General features: G+C 44.0%; 1 protein-coding gene across 1 annotated transcript in view; it reads right to left on the reverse strand.

Moving 5' to 3' along the window:
• Window positions 1-13,452: 13,452 nt before the first annotated feature.
• STAC (SH3 and cysteine rich domain) overlaps window positions 13,453-21,237 on the reverse strand; it is a 58,767-nt gene continuing 50,982 nt past the window's right edge. The window contains exon 11 of the mRNA XM_061366153.1: window positions 13,453-14,710. Coding sequence (XP_061222137.1) covers window positions 14,612-14,710 — 99 coding nt within the window. The 3' untranslated portion in view covers window positions 13,453-14,611. The remainder of the gene's footprint in view (window positions 14,711-21,237) is intronic.

Genomic DNA, 21,237 nt, shown 5'->3' on the forward strand with positions numbered 1-21,237 from the left:
GGGAGGTTGTGTTTCACAGATGAACTGTGCCTCCAATGCCGCATTTTCACCCTTGTCTCGCTGCATCAGCAGCATCTCTGGGAAGGCTGATGTAGCTCCAGGGATCTCTGATCCAGTGTGGCCCAGGACCCACTGGGAAACTGAGCGCAATGGGGAGATGAGCCCCAGCAGTGCTCCTTAGCAGCTGAAAAGCAGATTTTCCTTTTCACGCAGCTGCAGGCGCAGTGTGCACCTTTCCCTTTGGAAACAGTAAAATGATCAGAGAAACAACCAAACACTGGAGATTTCACTGTTTCCCAGTTCAATAAAATCCCATTTTCCAGTGGAAGAATATGTAACCCCTGGAATTTTCAGCCTGCTGTGCTGCTGCCTGCTGTTTCCAGTTCCCTCCCCGTGATGCGGTGCGCACCAGTGGTGCATCCTGCAAATGTGCTTTCCTCCACTCTTTCATACAGGTGAATATACCTCTCTGTAAATTACCCAGGGCTTCTGCTATTTGTCTTTTGGAGATGATCTATATGGTTTTTTACACGTGGCCCTCAGCTGCAAAACCCTCTTAAATCTTTGTCAAATAGGTAATAATGAAGAGAATACATTTCTATGCAGCGTGGACCTTCTGACTGCAGCACACTGTAATCTCTTACCCTTCAATGTTCTTGCAGTAGATTGAGCTGCCAATCATCAAATGACCTGAAGAGAAAAGAGGAGACAAAGAAGCTGAAGAAAATTCTGGTACTTGAGTGAAAATATCTACATTTAGCCAACAATAATGTCTTACACCCTAGTGAAGATGAATGCAAAATGTGCTTAATGGCAAACTAAATTAGCAATATCTGCTTAATTTGGGTCTGGTAAAACTGGTGTTTATTCAGAAGACACAACCCTGCATTGAAAATTCACATGCAGCAGAATTTCCCTTTCAAGCTATCTATAGAGGTGCACCCACACACCTATACCCTTATCCATTGTATAGCCTCAGTGTCTTCCTACGCACTATGGCTGGATAGCAGTCAGTACATGTGTGCTGTGCACATCTGCACAGGGTTCTGGGCACCATATCCATGCACTAGGGTTGCCTTCACCTGCAGATGTTGCAGATGAAAGAGGCACTGAAGGGGATGGCAGCAGTGAGAATATTCCTTGGTGTTGACTAGCTGCTGGCTACCCAGGACTGCAGCTGAGGGCTGTAAGTGTTAGTGGGTACTGGGGCTTTAGAAAGAACATGAAGCAGCCAGAAGCTTACAAGGAAATGTTAAGAGCTGACAGGAATGTGCCTCTTTCTGACAGAGGGCAGAATTTTAGAGGTATTGTAATTTTAGAGGTACTGCATTTTAGAGGTATCGTAATACCTGCATTTCCAAGCACCAACCTAAAGACAGCCTTTGTGCTGTCCAAGAAGGGCTTTTGCAGCACTGACCTTGACCAGTGCGTGAGGCAAGTGTGAAGCATCACTTACAGGCTGTTGATCTTGGCTCAAACCGCAGTCAGTGTGTCCTACCGTGGGTATGAAGTATGTCCACGTCTTTCACATCCTATTGGGAACAACATTGAAGCAGCCATGCTTCTGTGAAGGTGAGCTTATCACAGAACACTCCAGACCCCATCTGGTGATGGATGAGCCTTCCCTGAGCATCCACAGGAGTCAAAGGACCTCTATGTCCCATGTGCAAGTCCCTCTGTCATCTAAACCAGCCTGATGCTCTCTTGTCAGGCTCTAGAGGCAACTTTGAAGTCATACTGCAGATCTGGCCAGTAGAAAGGAAGATGGGTGGCTTCGGTCTGCCAGTCACGTACACCAGTGAGACCTCATTTATCTCTATTCCAAGTGCCATATAGAATGTGTGTTACTTATGTGCAATACCAACTCATTGTTTGTATATATACCTTAATAACCCTTTAGATTCCCACAGCTGAAATACATCTTGCTTTTCTGAAAGCATATGCTGCTTCCAGTGCTGTGTTTTTTGTATTGCAAGATGCCTCTGGAGGCTTAGGGCTGTGGAAAATCTGATTTCTCTGTTAAAATAAGAAATCACCGAAGCAAGTGACATGAAAGTGCACACATTATTACACAGGCATGGAAACAGGGAGGGAAAATATTAGCTCCCATTTTGAGCCCTGCAGAGCAGTTTGCCTGTGATTTCCTTCCCTTTCCTTGTGTACCTGACTCAGTAAGTACAAAGTTAATTACTGTCTTTATATGGACAAGCCTTAGATCAATCTCTCTGTTCCAGACCCATCTGCTTGTGTCCAAATGAAATCTCAGCCTGTCTGCCTGGCATTTCCTCTTGATGTGTCATCCCCAGCTCCAGTTCAAGAAACATTAAACCTCAGCTGTTCAGCTTTCCACACAACTCTGAGCTGTTAATCAACAACCTCTCCCTCTTTTGGGGCAGCACTGATGGGCTTCAGGTTGCCCATTTCTTATGCTTTTCCAAGCAGGCTTCTGCTCGTCCTTTGCTCCTTCACATTCAGGCAATCCTCCTTAAGCATCCGGAAAAAGTGATTGTTGAATTCCCCCAAAATCCCCATTTTGATGGAAGGCCAAAAAATCCTTCAATAAAAACCAGCAAACTCTTCCTGAATACCTAAAATACCCATTATTTGTGCTTGTTTTTCTAAGCTGAGGCTCAGATTATTAAGACTTTTTCTGAAATCTGCTTGTATTGCTATTTGAGCAAGAAGCTGGCACTTGTAAGAGCAATGGGATTTGGCATGGAGAACGGTCCTACGATTTTCACTCTGAATTCACCTGCTGTTAGAATAACAATACATTCAATTCTTCCCCCATAGGACTCCTATGGCAAGAGTCCAATGGCAACAACAGCAAAATCAGAGCGGACAAAACACCAGTCCCTCGTCTGAAATCAGTCCTTCACATCCCTGCCTATGGCTGTGATTTGGCACCGTTCTCTGGCTGGGCAAGGGAGCAGTTAGATGTGTGTTGTGAGCCTCTGAATTAGTATGTTCTTTCCCTTGTATGGGGCTTTGTGGCTAAAGCTACAATTTGCTAAGATAAGTGTTTTCTAATTCATTAATTTGCTTGTGGCTGTTACCATGGTGCTGTTATTTGGCAGGCAGGGAGCACTCCTAACAAGTGCACTGAAGTCAAGCTGGAATTCATTTCTCCTTTCTCTGTTCCTCTCCCCTAGAGTGGGGATGTGTGGAAGGACACAGCCAGGAGGATTCCTTCCAGTGTGATGGGAAGTCGTTGAAGCTGGAAAAGGGGCACCTACTCTCATCAAGGCATCCTGTCCCCCATCCCACACCATGGGACAAGGAGGACGATGAACCCCCTTGTGCACTGATGAGCTGTGCACAAACAAAACCAATCCTAATGAGCTGTGGTGATGGAGAGGGAAGGTGCACCAGAGGTAGCAAGAAACACATCCACAGGGCTTGGCAGGAAGCTGTGAGGCTGACCTGGAAAGGGAGAGGTGCCCCAGTAAGTGCTGACGCAGACGGTAGGTAGATAAAAGCCCTTGCCACCGGAGTGTATCCATGCAGCTTTCAGGTGGTTCCCTATGGCTCTATATAAAGGTGATCAGACAACCTGCCCAAAGAACCCGTTTCCTTGCAGCTCCCAATGTCAGGGCATTTCCAAATGTTATTTTGCTAAAGTGCACACTAAAATCCTGGCATTGCCAGTTACAGAACTAAGATGTGATGCTGGGATACCAGCAGAGCTAAACTACCCATTGGCAAGTACACTGCAACAGGTTGAAATGCTGCACCAGATGTTTGTGAATGGTGTGTATTATGCCTGGGAGCTGTGACCATCAGGAGAGACAGCTGTTGTTGTTTCTTGGGGTGATTTCAGCCTAATTAGAGCTACCCCAGGATAAGGGTTGTGGATGATGTCTCCAGAGCTGGTCTGTTTGTATCTCTATGACCTGTATGTCTGGTTTCAGTGCCTGGTCACAGTGGGCCTGTGGTTGCCCTGAACCCCAACCAGCAGACAGGGCTCTGAAGTTGATTTCATGTCAGGGCCATGTCTATAAACTGTGCTGTAAACTGTGGGGCCTGATCATGCCATCCTGTAAGTACAATAAATAACTTTCAGCTGTTGGAAGCTGTCAAATTTCCTTAAGATTCAAGTATTTACAGCTTATTTCAGGGAAATAAAGTTTGCAATTTGACCTGAGGTTTGGTTGTGACTGAGTGACTTAAAGTGATTGAGTTTTAAATCACCAAATATTCATGCAAGGGAGGCAGCCAATGAGCCCTAAACTGATCCTTCCCTGAGCTCTAGCATGTCAAGATTCATCTTTGAGCAAATATTTCTTGGCCCCTCACTGTTTTAAGCCACATGTAATGCTTCTGATGGAGAAGAAGCCAATAATGCTGTGTTTGGCTCCCTGCAAGGGTCCGGGAAACTGGAGACTTGGAAACTTGAAGATGAGTTGCCAGGCTATTTTCATTGTCTGGGTCATTGGAGACATCTCTTTATCTGCCTTACTTTTGTAATTTCCTCTGGTCTCCCTCAATTTCTCTTACATAAAAGCAAAGGAAAAGGATGACAAAGGACCTCAGCTCAGGATCTCCATGAGGCGTGTGAGATTAATGGGAGAAATGAAAGAGCTCTGTGCCTTGTTCATCCTCTTCAGCTGAAAATAAAATCACACCTACCCTTGGTTTTCAATAGCCACACCTGAAATGGCAGCTTTCCATCCTGCCTACTTTGTTTACTGATGCACAGGCAGCAGTGCATGGAGGTCATCTTGCAAACAGGCTTTTCCTTGGAGCAGAGGCGTATCGCACATCTGCTGCTTCTTCACAGTTGAGAGATGGAAAAATCAGTATTTGAATTGAAGAATGTCTTGTGTTTCACGTAACCCTACCCTGCAAAGAGATTCTTCTCTGTACTGTAACAGGTCTGATTATTGCTACTGGAGGCTGCCAATGCAATTAAGTGTTAGTGGATGGATGCCTGCTTGCCAGAATGAAAGAGGAGGGCTGTGTTCAGCTTCCATTCTTTTTAGCTGTGTATTCACAGTGACAGGGATGTTCACAGTGATGTGATGTTTGGAAGATCAAAGTCAGAAGTTGTTAGCAACAGGGCACTGGGGATGGCAGACGGTGCTGCTGAGAGATCTTGTGAACTAATTCAAGAAAACATTAAGATTTGGTAAGAGATGTGAATATGTAATAAAGATCCATGATTTGTTACAAATATGTAATAAAAATCCATCCACAGGAGCATGAACTGAGCACATAAAGAAAAATCATATACTATAGTGAGGGTCTTAATTCAGTGTTTGCCTACTACATGCCAGCTGTGTATTTGTCATTTGTATGCAAACATGTGATAGAACACTGGTGAAAGCCCCTATGGTCATGGTCTGACTGCTGTTAGTCTGGGGTCTCAAAGTCTGGTGAATAAAACAAGCTAAGTATATGTTGTGGTTTAAGCCCAGCAGGCAACCCAGAACCATGCAGCTGCTCGCTCACTCCCCCCACTTCCTCCTCCTGCTCCAGGAGGCATGGGGAGGAGAAGGGAAAGCATGTAGCTCCCCCAGGTTGAGATAAGAGCAGTCCAGTAACTAAGGTATAACACAAACCACTGCTGATACCACCAATAATAATAATAACAAGGGAAATAACAAGGGAAGAGAATACAACCGCTCACCACCCACCAACTGATACCCAGCCCGACCGAGCAGTGATCTAACCCGTCCGGGTAACTGCCCCCAGTTTATATAGTGGGCATGACGTGCTGTGGTATGGAATACCTCTTTGGTTGGTTTGGGTCAGGTGTCCTGTCCCTGCTTCCTCCCGGCTTCCCCTCCTCCCTGGCAGAGCAGGAGGCTCACAAAGTCCTTGGGCAGAGTAAACATCACTGAGCAGCAACTTAAACCCATCGGTGTTATCAGCGCTGTTCCCAGGCTGAAAGTAAAAAAACCACAGCACTGCACCAGCTATAGAGAAGGAGAAAAATGAGTGCTGCTGCTGAACCAGGCCAGTATAATATCTGCTAAAGGTTTTTCTTGTTGCCCCATGAAGTAACCTCTAACAGCCACTGGGCTAATTTGTTCTATCTCCTATAACTGCCAGTGAAGGTTATTTATGGGTAGAAAAGCATTCATAGGCTGGCTTGCCTTCCCTGGGGTCAGCACAGCTTCATGGTCTGCAATGTTCGTTCTTCCTGCCTTGCAGGAGTTAAGAACAGTGGCTCCTTGTGCTCGTGTTGGAGTTTACAGTAGTTATGTCTTCAGAGCAGCAAGGAAATAGTTTTGCCCCATTTGCACAAATAAAGATAAATCCCAACTACTAAGCAAGGGCAAGTTAATGAAAGGTATTGTGAACTGGGTTAACATGATAAGGGAGATACAAGCTATGATAAGCATGGGAACTCACGGTCATGCTGTTTTCAGTTGTGTTTCAAAGATGTCTGCCACTGTGAACCTGAAACATCTCTCATTTCAAAGGCTTTGGATAAAGGTCTGGTCATGATGTCAGAAACGCATGGGTGTTCAGGGAACCAACACAATTCAAAGGACAGACATGAAACCACGTTTTTAACTATGTGGGACCTGCTTCTCCACTCCATATGTTTAGTAGATCAATATTAGCTCCTCTACAGTCAATAGAGCTCACTGATGTAAAACTGCTGTGTGCATGTTCTTAATGATTCATAGTTTTGAAGCCTGGCCAGTTCTATAATTCAACCCTCGCAAAGGCAAACAGCCTCCTGCCAATCTGCCCTTTTCTTCTCTCATCCTGTTGTTTGTTAGGCGTCTGTAGCCCATTAGCTGGCTTACTATGGTATTAATATGTGGCATCATTATTCATAGCCAGATCTGCTGATAAGAAATCGAATGCTCTGGTAAACAACTGACTGTTGTGTTTTTTTTTCCATGACATCAACAACAAAGTCAAATGGGGTGCTGAAAAAAAGGATAATTCCCAGGATCATGTTAAAAGATTACGTACTTACGCAGAGGAGGGGGAAAGCTGCTTTCAGAGCACTGATCAGGGATGTTCTGTGTCATTCCCAGCAGACACACACCAGCACGTCTTCTGCTCACACTTAAACTGTCCACCTGTAAGAAATGGATGGGACATCATGGTGTAGTTATTCAAAATGACTTCTTTCCCAACCTTCCCCCCAGGTGGCAAATTTGTCTCTGGAAGAACCAGGATCAGACTTCTTTATGTGAAGAAGGGCATAAGGTTGGCCAATAAGGGGACATGCCTAAGCCCACAGTCTCTTTTCACCCATAAAGGCAGTGTCTCAGGGGACAGGAGAGCACAAGGGGCTATTGGGTTAATTTTTGGTACTTCCCTTCCATGCAACTTTTGCAAGTGCTTGGTGCCCTTCGCCATTTAGGAAAGTGGATTTTGGGGAAGCTCTTTACATGTTACAGGGCTGGTTGAGCAGGCATGCATCTGCGCACAGGAATGCTTCGCACGTACCAGTCATGTTGGCATGGGTGCAATCCCCAGAGTTAGCATAGTTAGTTTTACATATACATATATATATACATATATACTAACATACATAGTTAGTTTTACATTATATATGTGGTTTGCATTCTTGTGATTCCCCTGGTTTTGTTAGGATTGCTTTGCATTGACATCTGTTTGACACCAACACCTTCCCCTTCCCTGTGGCTGGCTGAGTAATAAGTGGTTTTGAGGCTGAGATTAACTGTGATTAGGCAGCTGAAAACCCTGACTAATGCTGCAAACACTTGGGCAACACTTATGAAAAAGTAAGTGCCATTTTTAAAGCTTAAAATCATTTCCACTCCTTGCTCCTGGATAGCACAATTGCACCTTTTTGTTTCTCTGAAGTACACGCAGTAACTTGGTGCAAGGATACTTATAATGAAAGGCCTCTCAAAGATTTCCAGTGATTCATTCCCATTTTATGTTTCAGGTTAATAACAATGATTTTCAATTCAGTTCAGAGAGGGTAAGGTCAGACACAATCTTTACACCATCTTCCTGGGTTATTCCTGGTCTTGCAGGGTTACTGCTGTCTTGAGGCTAGCAGCTTCAGTGCAGAATGAAGATTATTTTCTAAGTAAGCCATTCCTTTCTCAGACTGAAACTCTGCCATTCCTCTGGTGTCTTTTCCAACTGGTCACTTACCCTTGCTCCTCAAAACATGGGCTTTATTTCTGGTCTGAGTTTGTCTCATTCATCTTTGAGTCCTTGCTGCTTTTTTATGTCTTTCTTAGATGAAAGAGCTTGTCACTGCCCTTGGCCTTGCTCTCTGAAAGTAATAACACCAGGTGAACAAATTGCTCAGAAAGCATCCTCTTGATGAGCTTCTGATTAACTAGCTGCCTGAAAGGCTTTTTTTATGTGCCTGGCATCATTTTTAATGCCTTTTCCAGCACCGGGGTTTTCAGAATCTAGACTGCCAACTAGTGCTGTAGCTGGTGTTCATCTTACCCATGTTGCCTGCAGAGTTAATACAACCTCCCTTACAGCAGGCCACATTTCTTTTCTTTTTAGTGTATCTTAAGGTCCTTTTCTTTTTTAATCCCTACAGCTGAAGCTTCTTTTGCACTGGTGGGAAACCTGTAGAGCTTATAACCTTCTCAGTGAATTTCAGGATGCGACTGTCCTGATCTGAAGGTCTATGGTTTCTTTATGTTATAGGAAACACTGTCTCTCTTCATCCCCTGGAAGAGATTTTGTGTCTGCAGGTGCCAGCACACAGTGTGTTTGAATGGGTCAGCTCTTTGCGAGTACCTTTTGCCATGACTTTCCCATAAGATTGGAGCTGTGTTTGTTTAGTGCTGAATTGGAACCTCAACATTGACATTGGCAGCTCTTAACACAACTTCTGCTGTACTGAATATGCACTGAAAACTCCTCTCTCACAGTCCTGGCAGCCCTAGATCTTTCCCTGCTATCTTCAAGCATGAGCTCCAAGTTTTAAAGTGCAGAACATGAAAAAAAAAGAAACTTAAAGACATTAAGGAAAAATCTAAAATCCATTTTTAAGCTTTTTTTAATTATTCTATATTGGTTTCATTGTTTTCTACTCCTCTTTCTTGTCTTCGGTATCAACAGTTGCATCCTTTATCGGAGAACCAGGGAGAGTGTTTAACACTGAATTGTTTTCACATTGTTGCACTAGAAGAGTGCAACTTCATAGACAGGGACAGGGATTTGATTGTATCTTTGGGCTAGCATCCTTTTGTCTAGGATGTATCACCTCAGACAGAACGGACTTGGAAACTCATTCTCCTCTACTTACAGACTATACAGCATTATCCTCACCCTGGCTGTAGCATCTCCTTAGGTGGGCATAGATGAGCTTCACTGGATCCAGTATGCTTTTCTTTAAGGAATATGTATGTTGGCATTCAACTTAAAATTTCTAATTGTTAACAATTATATTTCAGTCATGTATCACTTGTTGCCTTGAAATTTAGGTTTTCTCCCAAATACATCAATCTCTCCCCCTTCCTTTTCTCCCTCTTCACTCGGGATGAAGGGCATCATTTAAAAGCAAGGATGAAGCATAGGTATTTCATTGACTCCTCTAGGATTCCTCTGTTTTCTTCAGGAAAATAGAGGCTATTGGCAGTGTTATCTGGCTCCCAGATGTTTCAAGGGTGATTGATGCTGAAGTTCTATATACACTATCAATCACAAAGAATGACATCATCTCTTCTCTTGGCTTTTCTGTGGTCTGTCAAGTGAGAGGACGAGCCAATACAAGATGGCTTTCCAGGGCACATATGTCCCAGCATTTCTGAGAAGTGTTTCAGCTGCTCGCCTCTGAATCTGCAAAGGCAGAACAAAAGGGCATGCCCAGTGCAAGGCTAGCAAAGCTAAGAATAACAACCATGGGCTGCATGGGTTGAGTGTGCAGGGTTGTGGCAATTTGGGTGTGGAAGCTTATCAGCTCTTATAATAACATCAGATTAATTTTTTGCTGGAAGGACGCTTATGTTCTGGAAAAGCCATTATGAAGTTATTGGCTTCTTTTAATTTAATTTAAAACCATCCTCCCTTTTCAAACATCAGCCTCTGCATGTTACTACTGAGATGTTGAACTAGGGGAAGGGAAAAAAGGCCCAATAATGGAATTAAACATGTGTTTATCTCCACAGCCAGAACAGCAGCAAGAGATGATTGATTGTAGAGGACTTGTCCTTCTCCTTGCTCACTTATATCTCTCTGTCTCCTCTTTGTTTTCCTTCCAATTGCCACACGTGCCATCTTTTCTGTTCCCAAAAGGAAGCAGCAGAGGTGGTAAAGTGTGCCCTGCTCAGCTTCTGCACTAGGCTCAGCACTTGCATTTGTAGTTATGGAGGAATATGAAATACTGGAAAGTACATGTTGGCTTTTCCTTAAACCAAAGCAAAAAGGAGATGTAGTAGTTAAAAGTAGCTCTTGAAATCATGTGGCACCATGGAAGACACCACCTGAAAAATACAAAACACATAGGAAGAACTGAAAGGTACATTTTCAAGTCTGAAATTTTCATTTGTCTTTATCAGAGGACTAAAACCAAGCGAATACTGGAAAATACACAAACCTCTGTCCCTCAGGTACCAGGATTTGGTAACAGAAAGCCTCATGCTTCACTTCTGTTAATTATCCCACACTTCCCTTAGGGGGACAGGAAGATAAAGCATGTCCATAGCCCACTACCACTATGACAGGCCAAACCATCTTCGGAGATGTCTCATTTGTACGCTCCAGCTCTGTCTATTGTGTTATTTATTCCTGCACCTTTCCCCCTTTAATCTCAGCTTTCAGAAGCTCAATTTTCTCTAGCTATCACTCCGTGTTGTAACGTATCATGAGTCATGCCCCATATGCTGCACAGTAAAGTATACTGCATGCAAAGAGGATTGTCCCAGCCAGTCTATCTGAAGAAAACATCATGTTTGGAAAGCTGGATCTGTCCTGTTGCAGCAGAGCTGGTTTCAAGTTTGCAATTTTAATGAAGCAGCACCTGGAACTTTTCTTATTTTCTTCTTTTTTAGATTTAGTCTCAATTATTTTTTGAGATTTGTTCTCAATCCATGTGATTACGACAGCTTTAGTGTCCTAAAAACCAGCAGAACAATTCTTCTCTGTAATTAGTATAATGTCCATTAAATGACAGGCCAGTGTAGGAACTTCAGCCACAGCTGCTCTGGGTGTTATCAGCCTTTCAGGACTTAGACTGAACAAAGTCATGCAGAAATGGTGTTAATCTTGCACTCCAGTGTCACTGCTGGCTCTATGCAGGTCCCTCTGATGGTTCTGGGTGCTATATTTAGTCAATGGAATATCAGCAAATAATTAGAAGAAAAGGCCTGTGAGCAGTGCTAAAGATGCACTATCTTTGTAGAAGCATCTTAAGTTTCCCTGGAGCCATGAATCCACAGCTGACTGTGCACTGCAGCATCTGTCTCTGAAGGAAGTCAAAATGGCCAAGTGTAGAGAAGTGATGATGATAATGAGCTGAAGTGCTGTGTTATTTACAGACGGGAGGAGGTGATGGTGATTCAGGCAGTTCATACTCAACTTCTGTTGATCAGCTCTTCCTAGCACTCACGAAAGTATTCTGCACCGGTTTGATGCTGTGATGAGATGTGGAGTGGCTAAAACAATACAAATCAAATACAAGTGCTGTAGATTTTAAATGGGAATGCTCAGTAGCATCTGATGATGATGGGTTTAGTGAAGGTCCTTGAAGGTGGATAACTGAATATGATACAATCCAATGCAAAGAAGCCAAGAAACATACACTTCTATTCTCCTTCCAACCATCACATAGTTTTTATTAAGCAGAATATTAAATTAAATCTGAACAGCATTTATCTCCTAAAATTCAATTTTTCTGAGCACACGTCAGATAAAGTCCATTTTCTGTCTGACTTTAACTGCTTGCTAATGCAGTACCTATGGTGAACTGCATGTGGTAGGAAAAAATGACGGGATACTCGTCTGAATCCAGAGTAAGGCATCCAAAATAAATCCAAGGAAAATTACCTTAATTCAGCAAAGTGCTTTAGCTTTAAGCATGCAAATAGCCAATGAATCACATGCTTAAAGTAAGACTCACGTATGTGCTTCTTGCTAAATTAGGCATTCTACATATCAAATAGCAGCAATAGCCCAGTAAAAAGACAAAACCCACAAAGATAACCAGGAAAGCTTTGGTTCAGAAGCAACGCTTTCTCAGACGTAATACAGTCCACATAAGGTCTGTTTGTTTTTACTCAGTCACTTTATTATTTATTGCTCAGTATCAAAAGGAATCAAACTGACATTGATTAAAGGCCATTGTGAGTTGTAGGTAATATTCATATAATTCTTTCAATAGTACGATGCACATTGTAGGGATAAATTGAAATCATAGAAGACTGAAAGAGGAGGGAATCACAGTATGATGCAATCGTGTAAACAACAGCACATATGTAGAGATTAATACGGATTTCCTCTGTCCATGTGACAGGCCTGATCAAAAGTAGCAAATATTTTCATTCTAAAACCTTGAGTTTTCATTTTGAATGGGTGAATATTAAAAAATACATCTTTTAAAGCAGAGCAGATTACTACATCTCTACTGCTTTTCCTCTTGATCTTTAAGGCTTAACAGAATCCTTTGTCCTTGCACCGGGTTTATTGGTTACTTACTTAGGAAAATGAGCTGAGCAAATGTTCATGGTTTGAATTGAAAAAAAAAAAAAAAGAACAAACCCTAACATTTATAAATTGCTGATATTGCCACAAAAGATATGAAATCGGATACTTTTGATCAGCCAGGAGGACATAGATTGGTATAGACCAACTATAATAAGTTATGAGGGACCACATTTCAGCAGTTGCCACCCCTGCAGCTTCCTCCTCTGCAATTGATACATAAGAGCTGCGAAAGATGTCTCTGAAAGGTTGTAGACTGATCTGCTCTGTGAACTTCTGGCCGTGTGTAGAGCTGCACCAGATTTCATAAGGCTTTGTGTAAGATCAGCTACTCAAATAGGGCAACTATTGAGAGGTGGGTTGTGCACTGCAGATTCAAACTGCCTCAGTACATGGAGGCAGGATGGATAGCTCAGTTTTAGAAACAGTGCCATCTTTGCAAAGGGTTACACTCGCCTGGCAGCATGTGAATTTCTACTTGTATCAGGATTTAGGACATCATTTTGGGGTTAATCTCAGTAAAGACTCATATTCGGTCTCAATCTGGTCAAATAAGGCATAAATTCAGGAGGGAGCTTCGGGATAGGACTTAATCTGCACGTCATAATACATACTAAGCTGTTTAAGTGTGTTTGGTGCAATTACATCCAATTAAACACTTGGAAAATAGGTTCCCTGTCTTGAGTCATCATAAGGCCCCTGCTCTACAACAGGATTGGCACTGGCTGACTTGTACAGTTTGGTCAAGATCCACAGGTCCCACAGACTGCTTCCTGGGTACCAAAAGGTTCATACGCCCAAAACATATTTGAAGATGGAGGTTTACATGGACAAAACAGATGGAAAAGGTTTATAGGAAGCCCATGGTGGTTTATACCAAGGAGGAATTCATGACAGTGCATTTATTGCTGAATCTGCAAAACTTCTGTTCAGCAAATGAAGAAGATGCCTTTGGCGTGAGAACACAATACTCAGACAGTGCCTTTCTATCACAAGTTCTGGACTTTAGCATCACAGACTTCACTTCCATGTGTAGTCTGCCCTTCCCTAGCACCTTCAGTCTTCCAGGGGTGAGCTAATCGTTTTATTGTTTTTTATAAATAGGATTAATATACAAAATCTTTTAAGTGCAATAAACACAGAAAAATAGAAAACATTTCAAGCCTGTGGCTCTCTCCCAGCATTTCTGTATCACCAGATCAGGGTGCAGGAAACACAGAGGGATGCTGCTGAGCAGGTTTGCACATTCAAGGACCAGCTATTGCGAGCTATGAGAGCAGCCATCACACCCAAACCGCGCTGAGAGCTTTTGTTCGTATACAGAGAAAACAAAGGACACACAGGTTTGCTACTCTTTCATAGGGGGAGATTGCACAGAAAGAGAAAGCTGCCAACTTTCAGGGCACAGTGCGTTTCTCGACCTGACATGGTTCACATGGTGGCTCCAAACTGCGCTGTTATGGGACTAAACACCAGGACTTAAACCGATCGGTTGATAATGGGACAAAACCGTAGCACCACAGCCACACTTCCTACAAGCATTGGACTGTAGTACGAGGACAGTTTGAAAGGCGTTTTTCCCCCCTCCCCCCTTAAACACACACTTCAAACAAGAAAGCAGCCCAACAGTTTTCTAAGACACAAGAACAGGACGTAGGTTTAGTCCTTCAGAACAAACTGTCCGTCTCCATTGGGGTGTAGCAGCCATCTTGCACCAGAAATCAGCCCAGACTCTTCTTTTCCTTACCTTCTTCTCGTTAGTATCCACGGACTTCTCATTTCCCTATTGATTTCTGACTGTATTTGCTGTCAAACATTCCGCTTTTCTTATTTCTCAGTGTTGCTGTGGCAGCCTAAATGTCTTTTTCTTCTCGCAGTTGCAGTTTTCACACTATTTCCCTGAACATCTGCAAGACAGCCCATCTGGGTTGACACAGTGTGAGATGAGGCAGACAGGCATTGCCGACAAAGGGCTCCTACTGCAGCAAGTGGGGTGTTGAAATCAGATGTTTTCTAGGACGTCTATGGGGACAAAGCCTTTCTTCTTCCCGCTGTATACTTTGATAAAGCCATCGTGTTCCTTCTCAGAAGTCACACAAATCTGAAGGCAAAAAAGGTATGAAAATAAAATAATAAACTCTTTGCCACGATCAAAGCAACAATAATTTTCTTACTTAAGCTAACTAACTGAACTGGATGGATCCCTGTGGCAGAACGACTGAGCGCACCAACAGTGCTGACATGCAATGAAACAAGATGATGTATTGTTGTTTGGGCTAAATCATATGGAAAGCGTGGGAGGTGTGGAATTGATGCTGTTTAGTTTAGGCTGTGTTGTAAAGCAGCCCAGCCTATTTGCACATGATTCCCTAGCACTGCAGCTGCCCCTTCTGCAGTCGCATCCCCATTTGAAGCACATACACGCAGAAAGGGGTCTCTGACCTCTGATAGATGCTGGTCTGTGTCCCTAAGAAAGACTATGGAAGTCTCAACAGTGAGAGAAAAAGCCTGCAAAGAAGCACAAGGCTAAGGGTGGCCGAGCATGGCAGAGTATTCAACACTGGGAAAGAGCATCTTGGTTGAAAGATGCCCCTTCTCAGCTGATCCCTGCTGCTGTGTGGGAGAATGAGCCTTTGCAGCCTTTTGTTTCTGGTTAAAAGGAATGCCTGACTCCATCACTGTGCTTTCTTCCTAACCAAAGGGGTCTGCAAGACCCCTGGTTTCTGCGTGGGCCAAAGAATCCCCAAAATAGATCTCCAGAAGGAGATCTGCACTGCCTGCTGCCACCGTGCATTTCTGGCTTAACCTTCTGTTGCTGTGCAGAATGTACTGTGAGATCAGAGTTTTCCCCTGGTGTCAGCAGAATGATCTGGGGACAAAAGGCAAATACTGAGCTTTCTGAACACTGGTTTCCTTCTTCTTTGGAGTGAAAAAGGATGGCAGATTTGGTCTTTTTTTTAGACGGGGTTCTTCGCTTCTGTTGCTGGTTTGAGTACTCTTTGATCTAGCAGTGGCTGTCCCCTGCTATAGCAATAACTTCAGATCTTCACTGGGCAGGAGGAGTACAAGGCATTCTGTAAGAACTATATATGAATGCATTGATCTGAATTCTCCAAAATTCCAGAAGAAATTCTCCCAAATTCCAGATGAAATTCTCCCAAATTCCAACTAAAATTCTCCCACCCTAATGCACTAAGCCTTGCATACGCCAGCGGTCAGAGGACAGAGGATTTTCCCACTCCTTCCCAGGGATGGGGATGCGTGGAGGGCAGAACAAGCTTGCCCACAATACCCCACATTATCCAGGGGTTTGGACTCCACCTGATGGAGCTGTTGCCCTGGTGACAGACGCCAAACTTGATGGCTGTGGCAGCACAAGGTGCCATAGCCTTGTTTCGGTGCCACACATGATTTTCTGTGTCAGACTGGGAACTACCTGATAAAATGGGAACTGCTCAGGCTGGGGACAAGGCTGCTGGCCTGGCCACTTCAGGGAGCCACTGAGCAGCCACTCTCCACTACATTTGGTAGCAACACCAATGGGGATGAACAGTTGGGTTTTTTCCCTGCATCCAGCTCAACAGGTTAGTGATGGAGTAAGCCCCAGGGTAAGAAATTGCACCTTGGGCTGCTTCTCAGGCATCAGGACTAGCAGAAAGTGCGATCTAATGTTCTATAAAGTCAATTCTCAATTCTTTCATCTCACTTAAAAAACCCCCAAAACCAAACCATTAAACCCAAACCATTCAGACCATGACTGTTGTCTGAACTTGTCAGCATCTGCCCTGAGGATTTTGTTACCCACCAGTCAGCCTGGAGCAGATGGGGGAGAAGAGCAATTAGGAAATGATCCTTTAAGATGCAGGGTCATTAATGCTTTCCTGTTCTTCTAAGTCCTGTGCTTTGAATGTAGCCAAGAATGGCAAATTCTCTTTGTCCAGGAGTAAGTTTGAACTTGCTCTAATTTTATGCTGCTATCTTTTGCTTAGCCTCTCTCTCCCATATATTTAATGCATCTGTCAGCCACAGACTGGTTCTGATCAAGCAGGGATTTGGTTGTAATGACAGTTCCAAGAGCTGTCCTGGAGCCTGAAGACAGGTGAAGTGCTCTGAAAGCTCAAGTCTTCTGTTTGTAAGAATGAAAGCTTGCTTATGCGAGCTTTGTGGATGGAAAAGTAAGTAGTTCAGTTTTCATACCCATTTGCTCATAGTGAAAACAATGGTGACAGGGTTTACATCAGTTGTTTCATTAGCTTTTAGGTGGAGAGCACCAGCTTGTTTTACCTAGGGCTTTAAATATGACCTGGGCTGAACTGGATGAATGAATGAGGACACCCCTCCCTGCTCAGCAAGGCTGACGTCAATGAAATCAGAGGCAGCAGGAAAAAGGCACTTTTCCCCTTAAGCCTCGCCATGAAGTGCAGCAGTTACAGGTGGGGAGCATGTGAAGAACTGCAGCCTCACCTGCTGCACTGGGTTTGTGCTGGGTGATTCAGCCCAAATGCATAAGTCACCATAATGCAACTGATTTTCAAAGGCAGCTGAGTCATGCTCTTAGGAGTCCAGCTTCTTTTAGAGTATCACAGATGAAAGATATGGGGACATAAAGGAATTCCTGGGCAGTGAGGTGACAAAGCATCCAGTCTCATCAAGAGAAGACCTGACAGATGGATCCCCCAGGGCTACAGACCTGGGCTGGAACCCTGCCTTGTTAAACCCAGCCTCATGGATGTGTTTAAGCCCATTCCCAGGCTCTCCTGGAGTGGCTGGATCATATCTGCACATACATGAGGCTTCTTGAAATCCATGGTGATGGGTGTTGGGGTCAGCAGTGGCCTATGGCAGAACCTGGCTGGGAGATGCTTTCGGTAACAGGTCTAGTTTACAGCAGTGACATTGACCATCTCAAAATGGATCTGCTGCACTGGCCTTTGTGTAAACTCACAGTACACATCTAGATGAGGCAGAGAGTTTCTGACTGACAGTCCTGTTGCACATGTTGTGGTTTGGGGTCATCTCTATTGCACAAGATGACTTGTGCAATTTAAATCAATTGTGTTATTCAATCACAAAAAGCCCAGCTCTAAAGTGGTTTGTATTAGTGGGACTCTGGACATCAGAGGCAGCTGGAGAAGGGCAGGAGTAGCTTGGTTTTAAAGAAGTAAACCCAGACATTCAAACCATAGATTATTATGACTACTTTAAATATAAGGATGACCAGAAAGTTTGGAGGCATTTTAAGAGACACTTCCAAACACTGGTGATATATTAGATGTGGTGGCTTTTTCTTTCATTAAAAGAGGTCAAATCAGAGCCTGTAGTCATGCAAAGAAGCATTTGTATAACATGTGCTAATGAATTCAGGTAGGCTACAGCAGAAGTTATAGGCTGGAGACAACGTTATATTTCCAAGTGATGGTACAAGCAATCAGAGTTGGCAATTATGCAGGCAGCGTTGTGTGTGAAACAGCCTAGAAGGGTGGAAAGCCACAGAAATTGGCTGGGTTTGGTCGCCCTGTTAATAATCTTGCTTTATTGATGTCAGGGCCTATGTCTGCCTCTCTGCCACAGATTCCTGGTTGAGCCCTGTGGTCCCCAGTCAGCTGAGATGCTTTCAGGACCCACAAATCTGTCAGTGAACCCTAAACCCCCAGAGGTTGCTGTCTGGAGCACTGCTCCCATTCCCCCCCAGGCTGGGTTTCACGTTTCATAATGAACTTCCCAAGGCATCCGTCCTTTGGGAAGACAAGATTGCTCAAGATGGGTGAGCAAATTGCACTGTTTTTCCCTCAGCCCTGTCCTGCAGTATTGGCCTTGCCAGGGAGGTCTGCATGAGGATGGAGCTCAAAATGTTATTGTCAGGGCATGAAACTGCCCAGTGATTCCAGAGGAAGCCTCACCCAGTGAGCTTCAAACTCTGACAACGTCTCTGCTTGCCTGAAAAGGCTTTTCTTATGGTGGCCCTGTGGCTTTGTTGATGTGAGTGCCTTTTGCCTTAGAACAGACTCCACCTGGCAACATTCATCTAAAGCACAAAGGGAGAGAGACCTGCAGGGTAAGCCATGGAGGGCATCAAGCAGTACAATCAATCACACAATCCCAGCCTGGTTTGGGTTGGAAGGGACCTTAAAGCTCACCCAGCTCCAACCCCTGCCACGGGCAGGGACCCCTTCCACTGGAGCAGCTTGCTCCAAGCCCCTGTGTCCAACCTGCCCTTGAACACTGCCAGGGATGGGGCAGCCACAGCTTCTCTGGGCTTCTGCCTAAAAGCTCATCCCAATCTCCCATCTTTTGGCATGTCATCCTTGCCTCTGCTGTAGAATAGCTCTGGGCTCTTGTTAGACTTTGCAGAATCTGACTCCCTGAATTAACAGTACAAAATTAAGACAATTTGCCATCCTACGGTAACAAGAACTTATTAGATCAGTTAATGAGGTTTTCTAGCTAAAGTGAGACTTGACATCAATTGGTAGCAATAAATAACCTCCCCTTCTTACTAACCTGGAATAAGCCAGCGCTATGCACAAAGTACTTACACTACATTCACAGTGCTTTGGACACTGTGCCCAGAGACAGCTAAAACGGGTGGTTATAACCCACAGCCATCCCCAGATAGAACAAAACAAACAAACAAGCAAACTTCTGCCAAGCTTTTCCCAGAAACCCCATTCAGATGACTTTTCTTCCCTATTACATCCCTCTGTCTGCTTCACAAGGAAAACAAAGGGGAAATAAAGGACTAAAAAAGGAGAGAAACGGCTGAAGAAAGAAAATTTCACTTTGGAAATATAAAATAATTTTTGGAATTAAATAAACCAAAACCTCAGAATGGTTTTTGCAATCAGAGATTTTCCACAGTGAAGGCAAAGTTGTTCTGTTAGAGACAAAAGAGTTGTGCCGTTCAGACAGCGATCTCCATGGCAGGCACACATCCCACACGTTAGGGTCAGGAGACCTTGTGCTCCTGTCCTTGTCCCACTGCTACATGCTGGTCCTGTGCATGCTGCCAGCTATGAAGGGATGCTCAAAACCTGCATGGAGGGACATGGATGCCTCCTTTTGGATGATTTGTGCAAGGGTGGAGTGGGATCTATTGGTTCCCCTCCTTTCCTCTGATGTCTCTGCATTTGTCTGCCTGCCCTATTGTTTGACACCAAATATCTCTTTATTCCTCTGAAGCCTCTCTCACTGGCAGCGTTCACATTCAACCTCAGCATTTGCAGGGGTTTGAGACAGAGCTGAATTAATTTCACCAAACCAGAGGAAGCAGAAGACAGGCAGGATGTGCTCATCCCTTTCTTCACCTCCAGCCCTACCACAGACAAGACTACAAGCTCTCTTGTGAGCCTGTTATGAAATAGGGACAATAGGAAGACCTTGTGTCAAGATGAAGCTGCCAGATCTGCCCACTTGGAAACTGTGGGTTTGAGAAATGAGGCAAGAAGCTGGGTTCTTACTGTCTGCAGCAGCAGCTACACTAACAAAGAGGATCTGGTACATCCACTGGTGAGATGGGACTCAGACCCTGAGCATTCCCTCATGCTGACATGCCATATTCCCACATGACTATTCCCCCAAGCTTTGCTCTCATATATTGCTTATTCTAGAGCACAAAGGGTGCAACATCTCTCATTCTGCATTGGTAACATCTTTTTTCCTCTGTGTGCACATTTATAGACCATCAAAAGAGGTGCTGGGTTAGAAAAAGGAAATATAATCAAGCACTGTTCTCTCTTTCTAGCAGTTTCAGGGCTGCCCCATGTCCTGTGTGCACAGGGCAGTTAAAATGTATTCTGGTCACTGTATTGCTGTGCCTTCCTTAAAAAAGCTGTGTAAACCCAAGGGTTGCTGGCACTTGTATGGCTTGCTACGCCACAAGGCAGCAGCAGCAAAGGTATAAATTAACCTTCTCCACAAAAGAAGTGTTATAGAAGTTCTGTGTGGAAAAATTGATATGACATCAGTTGCCAAAGGAAAAGAGATAAGGTGGAAGCACATGAGCCTTTGCAAGATGCAGTGAGGACAATCCACCTATTTCATCCATGTGTCAGAGTACTCAAGCTGTGCTTCACACTTACTCAGCCATCCTCCTAATTAATGAGCTTACACCAGAAACCTGAAGGTCCCTTAATGCAGGTTTGGAGCCACCTTCTTTTCTCACTTTACCCCAGCAAGTATTCATAGCAGCATCACAAGACTTGACAGTTGGATGTTTTAAATGTTAAAAATCACATTTAAAATCAGATCAAAGACAAATCTCACAGAGGTAGCAGTGGCTTTCACCTACTGAATCCAACTGAAGGAGCTGCTGAGAGCATGCCAGGGTGAATGGACCCAGCAAGTCCTCACTGTACATGATGTACTTTAACTCACAGTTAGAACTTCTATAGTTCAGAACAAATTACAGTCTGTAGAGAAGGTGTACAAGCGCTGACACAAGCAATCAATGATTAAAGGTACTTTGCAACGGATGAATGAGAGTGAAATCTGAGATTTACAGGTTGGTTTGGTGCTGTCTTAACTCAGTTCCTCTTGAAGCCAGACCAATGAGCTGTGTTCACATCTTTAGGTAAGTTAAGATCTGAGGAGGGAGCCACTATCTTTAAGGTTAGCTCTAACAGTGAGTAG

Source organism: Neopsephotus bourkii, unplaced genomic scaffold (genome assembly GCF_033783945.1).
Source record: "Neopsephotus bourkii isolate Nb327-2 ecotype Australia unplaced genomic scaffold, CSIRO-AGI_Nbou_v1 NB_1308, whole genome shotgun sequence".
In the NCBI taxonomy this organism is placed as follows: domain Eukaryota; kingdom Metazoa; phylum Chordata; class Aves; order Psittaciformes; family Psittacidae; genus Neopsephotus; species Neopsephotus bourkii.